This window comes from Helicoverpa armigera, chromosome 26 (genome assembly GCF_030705265.1).
Source record: "Helicoverpa armigera isolate CAAS_96S chromosome 26, ASM3070526v1, whole genome shotgun sequence".
In the NCBI taxonomy this organism is placed as follows: Eukaryota; Metazoa; Arthropoda; class Insecta; order Lepidoptera; family Noctuidae; genus Helicoverpa; species Helicoverpa armigera.
Genome location: NC_087145.1, coordinates 30129 through 49570, shown reverse-complemented (window position 1 = coordinate 49570; position 19442 = coordinate 30129). Strand labels below are relative to the sequence as shown.

At 49.0% G+C, this 19442-nt stretch overlaps 2 protein-coding genes across 9 annotated transcripts; one reads left to right on the top strand and one right to left on the bottom strand.

Moving 5' to 3' along the window:
• LOC110382230 (epidermal growth factor receptor kinase substrate 8) lies at positions 1-17678 on the bottom strand. 8 transcript variants are annotated; one of them, XM_049849624.2, is made up of 16 exons: positions 17525-17678; positions 10435-10727; positions 10293-10363; positions 9985-10223; positions 9341-9443; positions 5264-5820; positions 4577-4669; positions 4317-4442; positions 3972-4060; positions 3776-3900; positions 3548-3691; positions 3113-3164; positions 2047-2167; positions 1565-1692; positions 912-1100; positions 1-367 (listed from the first exon to the last, which is right to left on the bottom strand). In XM_049849624.2, the coding sequence occupies exons 2-16, from the start codon at positions 10661-10663 to the stop codon at positions 219-221; spliced, it is 2415 nt and encodes an 804-aa protein (XP_049705581.2). In that variant the 5' UTR covers positions 10664-10727; positions 17525-17678; the 3' UTR covers positions 1-218. The 8 variants fall into 8 exon arrangements, with proteins under 8 accessions (XP_049705581.2, XP_049705583.1, XP_049705582.2 ...); XM_049849626.2 differs by having other exon boundaries at positions 2047-2136; XM_049849625.2 differs by having other exon boundaries at positions 3972-4057.
• Positions 17679-17737: 59 nt separating this feature from the next.
• LOC126056484 (Na(+)/H(+) exchange regulatory cofactor NHE-RF1) lies at positions 17738-18743 on the top strand. The gene has a single exon (XM_049849649.2). The coding sequence runs from the start codon at positions 17806-17808 to the stop codon at positions 18292-18294; it is 489 nt and encodes a 162-aa protein (XP_049705606.1). The 5' UTR covers positions 17738-17805; the 3' UTR covers positions 18295-18743.
• Positions 18744-19442: the final 699 nt, after the last annotated feature.

Sequence of the window (19442 nt, the reverse complement as noted above, 5' to 3'; positions counted from 1 at the left end):
TTAACAAAAAAAATATTATTTAATTAAAGAAATATTTTAATATAATTTAATTTAGAAATATTATAAAACTTATGCATCTATTAATAATTTACCGTAGTTTCACTTAACTGTAATAGTATGAAAACATTCACCCCTTATAGTAAATAAATAGTCTATCGAAATGTAGAACCTCGTGTTGGTTATATTGCACATTCCCTGCACTGCGGTCGTGTCGGGTGTCAGCAGGTGGAGACGTCGTCGCTGTCGGTGTGTGCGTGCGGCGCGTGCGCACACTGCAGCGCGCGAGTGTGCGTGCTCACGACACCTCCACCTTCTCGCGCGCCTTGCGCAGGATGCTCTGCAGCTCTGACGCCGACGTCGTCTTGTACTGCAACACACGAGACCAGCGTTACCAACACCAGATACTCACAAGATATTATTTAAAGTGTACTTAACACCTCTCTAGTGTGCTAAGTATGAACGTAAATGGATGGAGAGGTAGAGGAAGAACAAAGAAAAGATGGATGGATTGCCTGAAAGATGACATGAATAAGAAGGGAGTGACTGTCAGTATAACGAGTGACTGGAAAGAATGTAAGGGTAAGACATATTGCGCCGCCCCAAATAAAATTGGGAACAGGACACTGCTACCTGTAGTGTATGTAAGATATAATAGTTATATTAAAGTCCTCAGGCACGGTGGAGTGATGACTTGCGCAAGACGGCTGGCAGGAGCTGGATGCGAGAAGCCGAAAATCGATCTCAGTGGCGTGCACTTGGAGAGGCCTATGTCCAGCAGTGGACTGCGATAGGCTGATGATGATGAGAGCTTGAAGGCAGATCATTTACCACCTATATGCCTGTGCCCGCAGCCACTGCATGTCAGTCTGTGGTGGGAGGAAAGGTAATGAACAAACGCGGAGCTATCTCACCCCCGAGACGTTCCGCTGCACGAGGATCTGGCTGTAGAGGCGCTTGCCCTCGTCGGCGCCGAGCGCCTGCTCCAGCTGCGGCCGCGTCAGCGCGAACAGCTGGTGGCCGGGCATGCGCAGCGCGCGCCGCGTGCTCGCGCTGAAGCCCTTCGCCTCCAGCCACTCCGCCACCTCGTCCGGGTTCGACTTCTGCGAGCGCAACAGACAACAAATATATAACCGACTTCTTCACTAAAAAGCAAAAAAAAACAATATTTTTAGGTACATCGGCCTAGAAATTACTGTCTAGTAGATGCAGCTATGTGTATTTCGCCCTCAACTTCTGGGCCGATGCACCTTAAAATCATTTTCGTGTTTTTAAAGGTCCACCTGGCAAGTATAGCCTATCAAACCAAAAAGAATTTTGCTAATCCGTTCAGGCGTCTTTTAGTCATCGGTGAACATAAATACATTTGAAAAAAGGATCCCGACGAATTAAGAACCTCCTTTTTGGGAAGTAGGTTGAAACTCACTCAACATAGAGAACAACCAAAAAAAATAAAAAAACACGCTACGCTAGCATTGTAAAGCCACGTGTTTCATATTCATTATTAGCTTTGATATCTGCAGGCATTAGTTTCCCTGCGATGGAGGGTGTGAGTGCGGGTGGGTACCTGGTCGATGAAGATGTCGGGCGTCTTCTTGATGTCGAGCTTGTTCTTGCGCTGCTGGATGGCGGGCAGCACCATCTTCAGCTCCTCCTGCAGGTCGCCGCCGCCCGAGCTCACCATCGACCGAGTAGCTGCAAGTATGCACGACATCTCACTTATATTGCAGCTCTAAGATGAGAGATCATAGATCATAGTCCAGTGTACGCCGTACGGGGGCAGGCTCGGGGATGGCAGACAATCTTGGTCAGAAGAGTCTCACCAGAGAGATATTACTTATGTATATAGGTATATCACTGACGGGTAATTAATTAAAGAAGACGGCCACACAGAAGCCAGCTAGTCAAACAGACTTGGTTAATCGTTGGTTGTGAGGGTCAGATTGGCAGTTGGTCTGGATTAGCGGCTCGCTGTTGGGAGTAACGCAAGACACCGGGTAACCCAAGTCTACGAGGTCTCCGGATTGAGAGCAGATGCAGTATACTCACACTTGATGGTGTCGGTGGAGGTGCGCGGCGGGTCGGCGGGGGGCGCGGGGGGCGGCGGCGGCGGCGGCGGGGGCGGGGGCGCCGACCGCTCTGTAACATCCACCACAACCTGTACTCTCCGCTGTATGCACACAATATAGGTACTACATCAATCGTTACCACATCATTTTATTACAAAAACATCTTATCTAAGTTAATTTGCATACACAAAGAATGTTCAAGAAAGAGAAACCGACCTTTTGTGGTATTTCTAGATCTGATAATGAGATTAAAGTAATTACTAATTATGACACAACAAAAAAGCACACTTACCGTGACACGGTTACACACACACGAACACAACATTTATGTAAGCGAAGCACACACAGACGCACACAGGCGCACACAGGCGCACACAGGCGCGCGCGCATCGCATCGTGAGTGATCGATCAGCGACGCTGCACTCGACGAGAACAATCTCACAATCGATTGATGTACTGAATTCTTCGGAAGGATAGGGATTACTAACAAACCAACACCAATGTTGATAAAAATGAATTTTAATAGTAAAGTAGGTACAAACACGGAGCATTATCTAGGCGGCGAGGGAGACGCCCCGTTGCGCACGCGACGCAGCGTCCGCCTCGCTCACAATATATTAATTGTATGAAAATATACCCATATAATTTGTTACATTTACATCATATCTAACTACGTTTAGATATATTATAACATTTGTGTAAATATTTATCGATCACTCACAATCTAAATAATTTAAAAGATATACATATAAGGGACGCGAGCGCGTCGCGGACTCGTCCACGAGAGGCGCGCCCTGTTGCACCTATACATTTACAAAGTAAATAATTTAAATCAGACTTGTATGAGCTGCGGCTGCTAGCGGACTGTCACACACACACGACAAGCGCACACACACACAGAGCGCGAGGCGCGGGGCGGCGCGGGGTGCGGGGGGAGCGCTAGAAGTAGCGGAACTCGCCCTTCTTGCCGAGGCGCTCGCGCCGCACCCAGTCGGCGGCGCCCGCGCCCCCCGCGCCGCCCGCGCCCGCGCCGCCCGCCGCCCTACCCGCGGGGCCCGTGGGGCTGCTGCCGCCGGAGCCGCGTCCGCCGGCGCCTTCCTGCAACACGACGTCGAACATCACTCACAGTTCAAAGTTTCCTTGATCATCCCTGTCATCTCCATCATCAGGGATATCGAGCATCCGTTCAGTGCGTGCTTACGATTTTCGAGAGTTACCCACGCTTTCTCAGGGTTTCCATCATCAGATCCAGACCTGGGGATAATGTGACCTAACAACGAGTATACCGATTCATATACAAAGGGTTTTCCATATCGGTCCAGGCTTCATCGACAATCGAGTAACAAAGACAATAAATATTTTTTTTTGGGAAATCGGTTCTAAACAAGTGAAACACTTCCGCTGGCCCTGAGCGGTCTGGTAGTAACTCGTTTTGCTTTCTTTACATAGGACTCGCTTGGTTTAGTGCATTGCACACATACCTGGTAGTGCGTGTAGATGGGGTTGGGGTAGAGGTGCGGCGAGGCGGGCGGCGACGCGGCGGGCGCCACGATGGTGTGCGGCACGTGCGCCGTCACGCCGCGCCGGTTGCGCGCCTTCCACCACTTGCGCGAGTCGTCCAGCACCTGCAGCAAGCACCGACCATTGTGTAACTACGACATACGGAGACGACAGTTCATATGAAGTATTAGTGTGTGTTGTGGCCGCACCTCGAGGTACTCTCCGCGCACGACGGTGAGCTCCTTGTCGTTGTTGGCGGTGCGCGGGTAGGTGACGCGCACCACGCGGCCGCCGCGCGCCATCACGCCGCGCGCCCACGCCTCGCCCAGGTCGTCTGCAACACGCGAGCGTCACGTCACGTCACGTCACGTCACGCCGCGTGACGTCACGTGACGCGCTACCTACCCTCGTCCCGGTCGGCGCGGTACGGCTCGCGGTCCGGCGACGACGCCGCGCTGCCCGAGTCCTCGCGACCCTGCGCGCGCATGTTCCTGCTAACACCACTCAATATTATTGTATGTCGTGTGGGGTACACGTTTGAGCTCAACTTACATGATCACCGAATGATTTGTTTCCTTTGCCAAATAGAAGAACTGTTGGACGTATAGTTTTTGAGCAAAATCGTGGTTAATTCAAAGTTTTAAATAACCTCTTTGAAAAGAAAGAATAGAAGACAGATTTAAGTAGCAATAGTTTGTGCAGCAGACATTTGGCTAGCGGCACCAGTGACGCTAGTGCGGCGTGGGGTACCTGGCGTAGGGCGCGTACTGGTCGGCGTAGAGGTCGGGCTCGTCGCGCTCGTAGCGCTCGTAGGCGTCCGCCCCCCGCGCGCCCGCCTCCCCGCCGCGCTCGCCCGAGCTGCGCCGCGGCGACGACCTGCGCACACACACACACACCGCTTGCACCACACACAGACACACACAGACAAGCACAGTATACGAACACACACTGAACAGCTACGTCACACAAGCACGACAGCAGAGAGTCGACAGAGACAGTGACACACGCACCTGCGTAGCGGCTGGTCGTCCACCTGGTAGTCAGGGCTCCAGCCGTCCATGAACACGGGCTGGTACGGCGGAATGGCCGTCTTCCACTGCTCCCTGCGACACACACAAGTCATCTCGTTTAACACTTTTGTAATTCAATTTCAATTCCATTTTTTTATTTTATATTCTGCTTTCAGGTGTAACGCCACCAACGCCCAGACTCCGGGCTGCTTTGTGAAAGTTTCTGCAACCCTCAAAGCGATTTGGGCTCGACCCGGGAATCGAACCCGAAACCTCATGCTCAGCAGTCTTTACCAGACAGTCTGTTAGTCTTTGCTACTTGTTAAAATTATGTTCATTATATTATAAACAGCAAGCACCAAATATACCTGAAGGGGTCAGTCGATTGCACTGAAGCCCTTCGAGGATCATAATTAAACCAGTGTTGGTTGTTGCCTGCCGCAGTCAGCACTCGATGATGTAAACATTCCGGAGCTGGCTCGATGAGGCCCAGCATTTGCATATTGTATAGATATCACGATAATTTTTAAATAATATGAAGATAAGGTTATCTGTTGCCTAATAATAAATATCGGCGGTCCACCGCGGTACGCTACGCCGGGCGGATTATCTGGCAGGCTAATAATAAGCCACAACCAAGGATTATAGCGAGCACTTCTCGGAAAGCAGATAACGTTATCACGGTACCTGGGGATGAGCCAGGCGTCGCCCAGCGAGTGCCACAGCTCGGTCTCCTTGCTGGTGACGCAGTTGGCGAGCAGGTTGAGCGCGTCGCGCGTCAGCAGCGGCTGCACCACGCGCGCCGGCAGCCGCCCGTCCGCCGCGTCCTGCGCCGCGTCCACGATCAGCGCCAGCGGCGTGAACAGGAAGTGCACCAGCTCCGGCGCGTTGGGGTCGTGGATGTGCGCGCGCAGCCGCGCCAGCAGGTTGAACGACAGCTTGAACTTCTGCAGCACGTCGACGAAGTCGCGCTCGGGCGGCGGGCGCGTGCGCAGCGCCAGCATGCCCTCGCCCGCGCCCGCGCCGCCCGCGCGCCGCCCGCGCGAGCGCCGCCGCCGCTCCAGCTCGCGCTGCGCCGCCGCCGCGTGCTGCAGCCGCGCGATGAACTTCTCGATGTCGTCGAAGCAGCGGTTGAGGATGGCGATGTCCTGCTCGTACAGCCGCTCCGAGCCCGTGGACGACGCGTCGTCGCGCTCGCCGCCCGACCCGCCGCGCTCGCTGCGCCCCAGCTGCGCCGACATTTGCTGCGAACACAGAGCGCGTCAGAGTGGGACCGGCACCAGCAGCGTCACAGTGACTCGCGACACTCACGGTGAGCACGGCCTGCCACTGCTGCTGCGTGTACGTGTGGTAGAGGCGCGCCATGCTGCTGCCGCGACTCGGCGCCGACTGTTCGCGCGCTGCTCACTATCGCGCAGATAACACATTATCTGCACCTTGCTCCACTCATTCATGAAGCTTTGAGTATCGCACAGGGGTAGGTACTACTGTACGCCAAGGGTCACAGATCGCGATCAATGTTCTCAGGCTCCTCGCCAGGGTGTGCCGACAGTGCGGAGGTGTAAGTGAGTTGGTATCTACTGATGATGTCGACAACAATGCGCATGCACTGCGCTGCACGCCGCGAGATGTTACGAGAGATTGATAGATGTTAGTATTGTCTATCAAATGTACGATTTTATGAACACAGGAGTAATAATCTAATTTGTTTTTAACATTGAAGCTGATAAAACGCTTCGATAAGATATTTTTTAATATTTCCTGTGATTCAACTACAAAATATGTACCTAAGTAAATATTTTAATCTGAGTGACGATTAGACGTTCTGCTGTCTTCCGGGATGTTTAACCTCTTACTGCTGAACACACTGCGACACACTATGTTGTATGAATATATCGGATGCATCATACTGCGTTATATGCTTGTAAGGTACCTAAGTTTGTAAGGTTCTAGCAAAGTAATAAAGTAATTACACGTCGGCGCAAGTTACTCATAAGTTCTCCCTCATGACGCAAACGCATTGTGGTACCTAATCCTAACATTCAATACTATTATTTATTTTCGACATAATATGGGGTTAGGGAGAATCTCCTCGTCCCTGAATCGCAGCCCAGACTACAGGGCGCAATTTTTTTTATTTATCCTGTGTTGCGCACTGTTGGGCAAAGGTCTCCCCCATAGCCTTCCATCTTTCCCCATCGGTCGCCATTTGTGGCCAGTCCTTGTGGAAGTTGTCTAGGTCCTCTCTCCAACGTTTTCTTGGTCTTCCTTTTGGTCGCATACCATCATCATTTCATCATCATTGTTCACATCTCAAAATCGTTAGAAAGCCAAAACAATTAGATCTTTTTCACAACTTTCATAGACAATATTAATGTCAACCATCGAATGTCAACATATGTTGTTATGTCTCCAATGTCAATTCAAGATGTTCATGCACTGACCTCTGTTCTCTCTCTCTCTCTGTTCTCTGTTCTCTGTTCATGACATTGTGTTTTAAAAATCTGGTTTGAATTTTTATCTACGGGAAATAATTATAGAAAAGCAAGCAAGACGGTAAGATTAAAAAAAAAACAACTGAATATTGTATAAAACATATTGAAGTAAGGTATTTACAATAGATATTTTATATTTTAGAAATGGAACATTTGCCTTCCACTAGTGAGGACAATGTTTTTAAAATGATGCCTTCACAGAGAGGCGGATGGATACTAATAAAATATAATATGGATACAGGTATACTATAAGACGTATTAACTTAAAGGTCTCAGAAGTAGGAAGATCTGTTGTGCTACTTATTAGTCAATAATGATGGAATGATTAACAAGGAAGAAGACCATAAATGCATGAAGCAATAGAAAAAGCAATGAGAACCTCCTCCGTAGAAGATTAAACAATGAACTGCCACCTGTACACCCTCCATTTATGCAGCAGTTTTGGATGAGTACAACAATTCTGGACTGAGTTTAATTGCCAAAATACCAAAATACTACAACATAACGGATACTTTATATAAACACAGAGATAAACAATTGCAGACTACAAAAACCGGCAAGTTTACGCAGTTCTTGTTGGACAAAAAAAATGTCGTAGGTATACTTTTATTGTATTATTTTCAACACCTGAAGCCAAACATGTGTTTTGCGACGGTACATTCGAGTGTGCAACTTCATCGTTTCATCAACTTTATTGCATACAAGTCGACATGGGCGGCACAACCCGGTGTGCTATGCCTTACTTTCTGATAAAAAAAAAGGAATATTGAAATAAACAATACTATTTGAACTAATCAAAAGTCACATTCCACCTGAGTCATTTACTACAGATTATGAAATAAGCGCTATAATTGCTAATTAATAATTGCGACCAACCGTGGCCTGTATGGAAGTCTCTTAACAGGCTACGTGCACAGGTAGGCAGGTGCAGGGAAAACCTATGTAAGTGGGGCTACACTGACGACAATAGCTGCGGGTGTGGTGCCATACCACAAACCATGCGGCACCTTTTATGCTGCCCACTATGCCCCGACAGCTGCATAGTGGATGACCTCTATAACGCTACTGACAATGCCGTATGCGTAGCGAAATATTGGGCCTCAAAAATTTAAGTTTGCCATCGACTCGCGAAGAAGAAGAAGAAGATTGCTAACAAAACTGTATTTCCCAATGTTACTTTATTCGGATGTTTTGTTTGTTTTTCTAAGAGCTTCCAACTCTTTTAACGTGTTCGTGGACCACGGCGCAGGGACGAGTTTCCCCCTAACCCAACAGATGTACATAAACTGAACAATAAATAATTGGTGTCCTTAATTATCGAAATCCGTATCCGTTTATAATGTTGTTTGCTAGGTATTGTTTGTTTTTCCCCGGAGCAGTGAATGCCGCGGTGTCGTGTGAGCGCCGCCGCTCGCGGTGACGCGCTATCAGCGATCGATGCGATAGCGCGGCTTATCGCGCGCTTGTTCTAGAAGTGACATTGTTCCGCGGTGACGCACCCGACTGCGCCGAGTTGCCTCACTCCATACTACTCACGCATGTGTAGCCTGTACACCAGTTACCTATATGCTCGTCGTACCTATTTCACCTAATTATAATATGCTCATTTGAAATGTTGAATTTCCTAGCAGGAACCTAGTTTTTTTGTTATGTATGATGTAGATGGTAGCCACAACATTTGATTATTTTTAAAACATGTGTATGCTAAATGTCTTTGTTTTATATGTTTGTTTACAAACACTAAACTTGACACTTATTAGCTCCGCGCTGATGTCTCTCACTTGAACCGTTACACAGCTACATATTAACAGGGTCAATATGTATGTGTACGTTGTTTAAACGTTGTGGGTGGCCTAGTAGTGGGTAAAGCACCAACATGTTGGATGTGGTCAGATCTCCAGGATTCATTAAATATGTATCTATTTAATACTATCAAAATACAGCAATAATAAAAAATATTGCAACACCTGCACTCGCGGTTGGCTAGCCTCGTAGGCTATTTATTAGCTTGTGTTATGGGTGCACACGACTGATAAACTAGGTACATTTAGGTATTTTACTTAAAAATTAAATAAATTACATATAATAACACCCAGACCACAGCCAACAAGTAAGCTCATCACACAAATGTTCCGGGAATCGAGAATAGATCAATTCAATAAACCGTTTTACTTGAATCAAAGTGTATGTCCTATTATATATTTCTAGACGAATATATTATTCTGAATGTCCTGGTCTGAGGCCAGTAGAGTACATGTAAGGCTCGTACCTGTCTGCGCGGGCGCTCGGCGTCATTCTCCCGCTCGCGCTCGCGCTCGCGCTCGATGACGAAGTCGCGCGCCCCCTCCCCCGCGCCGCCGCCGCTCACCCCCCTGCGCACACAACACCCTCATCAACACATGTCGCACTATGTCACTGTCATGTTAATACAAACAAACAGATTTCGTAGATCATCACTACTACTACAATAAGCAAGACATCAAGGCAATTATTGTCTTGTGTTTGTGTGATCAGGATAATCAGATCGCCCCTGGCCGCTGCAGCCTCCCGGCCGCGTTGAACTTAGCACTGAACACTTAAGCCGCCCACTGAACCTTGCACCACAATCTTATCTGCACTATCTAAAGCCTCGGCGGTGAAACCTCTCGTGCACGGCGAGGGTCAGAGCTCGCGTGCAGCACACTACACAGTAGACAAGGCTGCGGGAACAGCTGCCAGTACCAGGAGTAGGCGGCCACGGGCAGCGAGATCTTGTGCTTGATGTAGATCATCCGCGGAGCGAGCTCGACTGAGCGCCGACACATCTCGCGCGAGATAATCTCCCGATAAGGTGTCGCGCTCTCGACGAGCCACTCGACAGATAAACGCACGCTATCGCGGCAGGCGGAGGCTGGTCACGGCCGCGGGACTCACTTGAGCGCGTTGAGCTCCTCCACCAGCGCCTGCGCGCTCACGTCGTGGCACTGGAAGATGTGCAGCTCCCGGCGAGGCGCCGCGCCCCCCGCCCCGCCGCCACCCGCACCCCCGGCGCCTCCCTCCGCCGCCGCGCCCACCACGAACGCGAGCACGTTGTTGTACAGCTCAGCGGGCTCCGGCGACGTGAAGGCGGTCGGCGAGTGCACCCACGACGCCGGGAACCGCTCCATGATCGACTGCAACCAGATACACACGTGAGCACCAAGCATGCCCCCGCAACCCTCCCACCGCGCAGACACACTTACCCCTGTCTCGTAGTCCATCACCAGCACCCACTGGCCCTCCAAGCATAGTTGCATCTTTTGGCTCCATATTCCTGGTAACAAACAGTTTGGGTCAGTTCGACTGGAAGGAACCGAGAGGACTTCAGTGAGAAGCAATACGAACCGTTGGTTTTCTCTAGCTGTAGCAGCCTGCGCATGCCATCTGCGGGGTAGACGATGCCGGTCTCCCTGGTGACGGTGAAGGTGGCGAGGTGCTCCAGCACGTAGACCGTGCGCGCGTCGCCCGCCTCACCCCCGCCTCCCCCCCGCAGCCCCGCCAGCTCGTCGAACTCGTCGAGCGCGCGCTGCGCGTCCTGGCGCGAGCGCGCCGTGCCGCCGCCGCGCGACCCCATGCCTCACGCGCGTCGCATCGCCCTCGCACTCGCACTCGCACGCGTCCTGTCGCTGCTCCTGCAACTGCACCATACTACTGTTAGTAGCGCTACTGGTGACAGTGTCCCAATCGGCAGGAGTCACTGACACGGTGTACATGTCTTAAGAGGAATATTACTGTTCTTTGCCAATTAAATTCTGTATCTGTAACCACTACACCCAGATCCAGCCTTCCAAAGGAAACGGGAGTATCTACGAGAGGAGACTTAAGAGAGATCATTGTGGTAGTACATAAATATGGGAAAAGTACATAGTAAGAAGAAGTAGTAAAATGTACATAGGACAGAACATGGAGCGTATGTAAGGGAATAAAACCTAAAGAGAAAAAATAAGTATGACGTCAGCAGTACACTGAGCATCCTACAGTGGCCACTGCGGTGTATCCGTCACAGGCTGTATGGTCATTCTATGTGGTTTGGTACAACGCTAGAGATTTGTTTGAACGCAATCAATATATTATTCCTGACGACCTGGTCTCAACAGGAACAGGTCTGGAATGACTCCCTAATGAGTTACATAATACAACTGACGCGGGGTCCCAGATCCGGGTCCAAAAATTCTGAATGAATTCTGTGTGAATCCCAGAGGGGGTCAACATTGCTTCGTGGGTAATTTCAAAGAAGCCCTGAGTCCTGGTAGCTGATGGTTAGCGTCGAGAGGTCTGCGCGTGAGTGGCTCCTCGTCTCGCTGGACTATGAGCGAAAGGGAACAGAGAGTGCTTCTGCGTCGAGCGTGCTCCTGTGTGTCTGTACTCCGTTATTGTTTCATACATTTACGGCAATGGTAATTCGTGCATTTTCCGAAATATGGCAGCAACGTCATTATGTTTGAAGTTGGTATGTTTTAGTTTAAGTAAACAGTGTGTAACAGCAAAGAGGATGTGTTTGTAGTTGCGCGCGCAGGGAGGGCGATTTCTCCGAGAGCTGCGCCCGCGCCGGCGGGGCCGCGCGCGTCGCGCATCCCTAACGAGCTCACACCAACGCATGAGGATGTGTCTCACGAGTGTCCAGTCAACTACACCTCTCTACTCCCCCTCATGTATCGCGAGGACGATGATAACACACGTAAATATGCGTAGCTTAAGTGTACCGCGTCATCAGATGCGAGGCGAGGGCGCGGCTACCCTCGCTGTTACGAACGGAGGCTCGATTCTGCTAATTTTACTTAAGCAACATACGATTCACATCCGACTGAGATCCAATTACGATTGAAGCGTTTGCATTCCGCATTTTTTTATTTATTATATTTATTTATTTAGGACAACCAACAACTCTTACACTAGTTACGAGTACAATGAATGTTATTACGAAATCTTAAATCTTATGCTAAGTGTAGACTTAATTATAGGTTGCCACAGTATGCTTAATATGTTTTACTTTTTTTACAATGCAAGAATGATAATGTTAACTAAAATTAAGATTAAGAGAAAAAAAATGCTGACAAAGAAATAAAACTAAGGACGAGGCTCAACAATCAATGAGTTGTGAATGAGGACAAGCTGTGGCGGCGAACATTGCGGTATCTGTCTCAAAACATATCAATATTGTTGTTTTTCTTGACTAAAACATTATATTGATCACATGACATTATATTAATCCTAAGTTGCTTTTTGACGATGTTTGACAGAACGGAACATAAGTGCGAGATCTGGGTAATCTATCTGAGGCATTGATTTTCATTTTATGCAAAAGTTCGGAAGAATCAATATAACTGTTTATCAATTTGTATAGGAACATAATATGATCCAGATATAATCTACGGTCTTGCAGGCTGTTCATGTCGATATGTTTCAAACGCGCAGAATATGATTTCAAACGTTTGGCCTCATTGCATTGGTAACTTACTTGTAAGGCATCTTACTTGTAAGATGCCACATAAACCTTTTTTGTACAGATTCTAAAAAAAGGTTTATGTGGCATTTTACTTAAATACACGTTTTTATCCTTTTCTGTGATTCAATAATAAAAGTTATTGACTGCAAATGATTTACGATTGTAGAGCAAACTACCGTACTACCAATCGCAAACCAATGAAATGTCGTTGGAATACGATTGGTCTTATGTTCGTAGCAGAATGCCTGCTAAGGTTAAAACTGCTATTGTGATCAATTTTTATTCAGACATTATTAGCATAGCAGAATCGGGCCCCGGAACTAGCGACTAAGTTATTCATCTTCTAATCTTCTAAGTCTTAATATTCATGTGTTCGAGCAAATATTTTGTAAGAATAAATTAATAATAGAACAATATCGCTGAAAACCAGCTCCAACCAGCATTTTGCTGAGAGAGCCGTATTGCGCGTTTTAAGACGCACATTTTTCCGTGAATTTTTTTCTTGTTATGTTTATATTGTCCAAGTGCAAAAAAGCTCATTTTGTTTTTTTGTTGACGTTTACGTTCAATGAATAAATAGTTTCAGTAGATGAAATACACCGAAGACGGCGGAGTTTGTGCCGGGCGGGACCGGGAGCGCGCGCGTTGATGTCTTCAGTGGGCGCGCCGGGACCGGGAGCGATACCCGACACCCCTCACTCACTCGCCAAGCATCATACTTTTTTTCTATTTAAAACACCTATCATACGATTACTTAGACACCGGTACTCATTATTATTTGCTAAGTACGCATTGTGCAAGCTAGCAATTGACTCACTGATATCAGCATTTTTAACGCAACCTTATTTTAGGTAGTTCTAGTTAGAGTGGCTTATGATTAACGTCATCATATATGTATTAGTACAAATAGAGTGTATGATCGTGGCACGGTGTGGCGCGGGAGGCACATGCTGAGCCTCGCCACACCGACACTGAATACTGATGAGCTCGCCGGAGTACGGGGAACTCGTTTGGAAACTAATAGAAGCGTGAGAGTCGCCTCCAGCCCCTCTGACTCACGCGCATTCGCGTACTAATAGCGGCGTCGCATTCATAACATTAACTCAGTGGCTCCGGAGCCGACTCAGTGGATCAGAAGCTGTCCACAGCATTACACACAGCTCACTCGAGCATTGTTCCGTGTGTGTAGTAGCGCGCGCCGCCGCCAGAGGGCGCGAGCGTGCCCGTCGCGCAACTCGCATACTTCAAGCTTTACGTAATCGAATGTTTTTTGTTCGTAATCAAATATTTGAGTCGTAGCGAGCGAGATATCGCCGCTCACGCTCACGCTACTACTAGTAGTAGTGCTCACTGGCGCTCCTGTGGGAACCAGCGCTGTTTCACTGCACTGCGGGAGTCCCGGTGTTCGAGTGTACGTGGTGACAGCAGGCAGGGGCGGGATAAACAGTGGTGACGTCACAGCCCCCACCCCGCGGCCGCGTTGGAATGCCGCCTAATCACTCATTACACCGGCTCACGCACACAGGCGCGCGCACGCACACTCGCGCACAGCACGCGCGTCGCTACACACGACACGTCCGCGTGTAGCTGCCACTGCTGGCGCTGCTCGTGCCGGTGATCCGAGCGACTCGCACAGCTGTGCACGTGTTCACACATCATACTCAATACTTTAATGCGTAGCATAATGTACAGTTGTTGTTATACAGGTAATTTATGTCACAATCATGGACCCTGTCGGGCACAGCATATATTGATGTCTGAAAGGGTTGCGCATGTGATAAGATAACCGTTGTACCGGGATGGACATGGCGTTGCCTCTTCTTCTGTCACTGTAGTTCAGTTCCTACTGCTGTTGTGATTCAGCACTTCAGCATATAAAAGGCCTACGAAATGAAATGAAATGAAATCGTTTATTTTGCAAGTTGGACATTACATCACTTTTACACGTCATTTTAAGAACGCTGAGGTCGGCATTTCCTAACTGACTGATCCCTGAGAAGAAACGCCGAAACAAACTCAAGGGTCATAGTCTCTTTTAAAGTCCAAACATGTTATAAATCAAGTAATATTATGTGTGAGTGTCACCATGTACGCGGTCTGGAATGGCCTTTTGAGGAAAGAGCCACATCAGGCTGGAGCTGACCAGTCCCAACAGACGGCACGCATGCATCAGTCGTCGTGTAGCTTAACCATATCTTAGGGAGCTCAACGACCTGTCACACGACGATACCAGATCAGCAGAACATTTGCGTAGGCCATTCAAAAATACTCAAAGGAAGGAAATAACAAAATACGAAGGAACACGACGGTTTTTTAGTCAGTAAAAGTCTGATACTCCCTCACCGTTGCTAACCCACAGTGGGAGGGACATTTGACGATTTCTAACGTCGGTAAAAAAATCACATACCTAGCTATTTCTGGGGCCCGATTCTTATAATTTTACTTAAGCGACATACGATTTAGGTTCGACTGAGGTCCAATCCCGACTATTTTTTCTTTGAAATAAACGTGTTTATCCTTTTCTGTCATTCAATAATGAATCATTTTGTCTGCAAATGATTTACGATTGCAAAATGATTGTACAGCAAACTACGGTATAGACCAAAATCACCAAAATAGCAGACCAATCGCAAACCAATCGAATGTCATTGGAATACGATTGGTCTTATATTAGTAGCAGAATGCCTGATAAGGTTAAAACTGCTATTCGAATCGTATTGCGATTCAATTTCTATTCGATTTTGACATTATTAACTTAGGAGAATCGGGCCCCTGTTCTTGTTACTGTGACCGACAATTGTAATGGAAATGTATGAAGACCGTCATGTCGCTGCACTCGTCATGAGTTACCTACTGGAGTCTGCTAAACTGTCAACAAATATACTGTCATCAATATTATTAAAGGTCAAGAGTTTGTTTGTTTTTGCTTGAGCACTGTAGTTGCAGGAATGACTGGTCCGATTTAAAAAATTGTTTCAGAGTCAGATAGGTGCATTTGTTAAGGAAGGTTACAGGAGACACACCTTTAAGTATTTATCAAGCGTGGTCCGCGTCCGGAGCCTGCGTCCGTGAAGTACCCCGGGGTGTGTCCGATGAATTCCCTCCAGAAGCCTGGCTCGCCACACTTCCGAGGGAACCTCATCATTACTGATGAACGAGGATAATGCATCCTATATTCTGTCCGAGTACAGTTGAGTTACACGGCTAAGCTGGACTCAGAGGATTTCCTCTAGATTCCTCACTATACTGTGTCTAGTCTGAGAGCCACTGTCAACTCAGTGTTATTATAGGTACTTATTGTGACCTTTCTTAACCATGGAAATAAAGTTCGTTATGATTTTTGCTTTTATCATGTTGTCCTTCATGTTTCAAAGCTCTAATGATAAGTAATCAATGTTGTTCGAGCATTCGACACTTTCGCCGCCGGCGGTGATGTGTAGCTTTCACTTTGTTTGGGAGGTGCGCCCGCACATGTCGCCGCTTCATAACTACTAGTTATTAGCAACAGAAAGTAGTCTGATCACATTCATTAATACAATTAATATTATTGTTTCAGTAGTGTTTGTATTATTGCAAGTATCTGCGAGTCGCGCAGTGCGCGTGCGCGGACACAATGCTCCGTCGCTCGGTCAGTGTTTATTGTTGCTTATGACAAGTTGTACGCCGCGATAAACTGTTGGCATGATATCAACCGGATTCAGCAGAACACTCGATTAATGCGCCATTTGCGCCTCGCACAGTGATAACGCACCGATGTCATCCGTGACACATCCATACGTGCCGATGCTCCAGCGCTCTACCAGGACATGTGAGGACTCGCAGCAGTGCCCACAGGCGCGGCTACCTGCACGCACTCGCACCTGCTTCCTCCAGGGTGTCAGCTGAAGTGGCCCGGCACTCATGCGAGCACATTGCGAAGGTCAGATTGACCTTCGCGAAATTATTGGGCGATCGCTATCACATAGGTGCTCGTGTCGGTATTGGTTCATGTAAGAATTCGGAAGTACACGTACACACAGCTATGAGAAAGTTGCAGTGTACTTGTTATTAACTGTTCTAAAAACTGCTTGACTTGAGAACGGCAAGCGTCAAGCCCTTATTTATGCAAGATGCAAGGAACCAGAACTAGGTCAAGTACTCACAACTCTGCGATAACATACGTACTTATTAGATTTCCCAATTCTGTAAAGGTATCTTTCATGGGTTGTATGATCGAGCTATCTCTGTTCACAAAGCATGCAGTGTGCCGCAGGGACGTCGCGGTGACACCGAGCGCTCAGTTCAGTCGGGAATGCAGAGATGGTGAGGGCAGCGAGTGACATGGCGGTGGTCGCGTACACTCGCGCCGGAACTCCATTCGCGAAGCTAACTGTACGCCGCCTTGTGCAGCCAGCGCACGTCCCGCCCTTCCGGACAGGCGGCGGCCGGGGCCCGCGGCAGCCGGGGCCCGGGCCGGTGGGGGCCCGCTGCGGCTGACCACGTTATCAGCGTGAGCAGCCGCCGGAGCAACGACCGCGGCAGATGCTCCCGCGCACCGCCATCTGTCGGACACGCTGCCTACTGTCGCACAACAACCGTTCACATTGTTTTCCTTGTGCCTATTTCTTCGCGTTGCAACCCGTCGGTATTATAGGGGATCACCTGTTCACTGCCACCACATTCTTGTAATGCACAACTTTGACACACCTTAATGCCCGCAGTAAGGAAAGCTTGACTTTTGTAACAATGGTAATACCGTGGTATTGCCTTACAGGCACTCCCTTCCGTACACATAAGATGTTCTGCAAAACCCTTAGAATCATTGAATCTCAGCAATGTCGGGTATATTAGTAGCGGCATATGACACACACACACACACACACAGACGTCTGCGGGAAAGCGGCTCGGCCTCGATCCCGAGCGGTGTGCGCGGGCGCCGGCTGTGACGTGTCAGCCGCGCGGCGCAGTGTAACGCGCCTGCGCCTGCGCACCACGACTCACTGTACTCACCCCAGTGCCAGCCGCCCCGGAACACTCACTGCTGGGAATCAGTCCGTACGTGTCACTCGCGGCGATACTTGGCGCCTCAGCGGCGATTCGGTGTGTACTGGAGAGCGAGGCAGCGCGCGTACCCCTCCGCCCCCACTCTCGGCGGCGGGGCGGCGGGGCGCGGGGCGCGGGGTGCGGGGTGCGGGGGCGCGGGGCGTGGGAGAGGCTTCGCGCAGGCAGCGCGGGGCGGCGGCAGTCTCCGGCTGAGCGCGACGCGGAGCGCGCGTCACTGCTACTGAAACATGTCCGCGAACGGGTCGGCGGCCACGGAGCCGCGGCTCTGCCACGTGCGGAAGACGCCCGACTTCGACGGCTACGGGTTCAACCTGCACGCCGAGAAGGGCAAGCCCGGCCAGTACATCGGCAAGGTGGACGAGGGCTCGCCGGCGGAGCGCGCGGGGCTGCGGCGCGGCGACCGCATCCTCGAGGTGAACGGGCACAGCATCGCGGGCGAGAGCCACAAGCAGGTGGTGGCGCGCATCAAGGAGCGGCCCGAGGACGCCGAGCTGCTGGTGGCGGCGCCGGCGCCCGGCGAGCCCGTGCCCGCGCTGGACGCGCCCGCCGACGCGCCCGGCGCGCGCGACAGCCCGCCGCCCGCCGAGCCGCCGCGGCTCAACCTGCACATGACCGCGGCCGAGATGCGCGCGCACCTCGCCGCCAAGAAGAAGTTTGACCCCAAGAAAGTGCCGATGGACCTCAAGTCCAAGTTTGACATCGTCAAGAAACTGTGATGTGTGTGTGGAAGGTCGCGTGCCGGTGTTGTGGCGAGCGGCGCGCCGATGCCGCTCCGCGCGCCGTTGCCAGCTCGCGCTGAGCACATCAATTGGAACAATGACATCGATGGTGGCGCAGGCGCAGGTTGCTGTGCACGATCGCCCGTGTGTTGTACAATTAATGTAAAGTTATCACGTACATTATGTAATATAATTTAAAGCGTTTTATAGAAATTGCCATTGAATTGAATAAAGTGTTGTTGTATATATATTTACCTAGCCTAGGTACCTAGCCGCTATACGTTTTATAGTACATAGGAATGATACATTGTGTGTAATTTATTTTACGAATTCAAATATTTTTGATTTTAATAATTGATTATCTAAATGTGTATCTAGAGTTACTTAGGTACTCGAGTGTGAATATTGTTTAATTGTATTATCAATAAAATGTATTGCAAAGCAAAGCCGAGTGTGTGCTAATGTCCCAGTAGGGCGCGTCGCTGCGTCACCTGCGCGCTATCTCGCGCGACACCTGCCTCACACAACGCCGCACGCCGAGCGCGAGATATACTACTCACTATGTAATAACTAATATTTATCTAAAAATCGTGACTTCCTGATACAAATGGCCTCCACTCCAATAATTTGCCAGGAATGAATCGTCGTCACAGCCTAAAATGTTCACGTCTGCTCAAAGGTTCAAACTTTACGAATTTCCCCTTATACCTAGGACTTTCGGGTCTGAAAACATACATTTTGAGTTATCACTTGCTTTTTGATTAACAGCATTATCTTTAAATGAAAATCCTTGAAATGTGTGAAAATATCTTTGTATAAAACGTAGTTTGGTTGATTTCTTCAAATGCTAATAGTAAGTAAATACAATTGGAATATCCCTACTTGCCATGGCAGAACTACCTCCTTCCATAGATCAGCTGACAAGCACATGACGAGGAGGCAGGTGTTCACGTCACACACAACAGTTTATATTCAGCTTCTGGGGCCCGATTCTCCTATTTTTACTTAAGCGCCATTCGATTGACGTTCGACTCGATTCGACTGAGATCCAATCCCGACTCGATTACGATTGAAGCGTATGTGGCATTCCGCTATTTTTTCTTTGAAATAAACGTTTTTATCCTTTTCTATCATTCAATAATGAA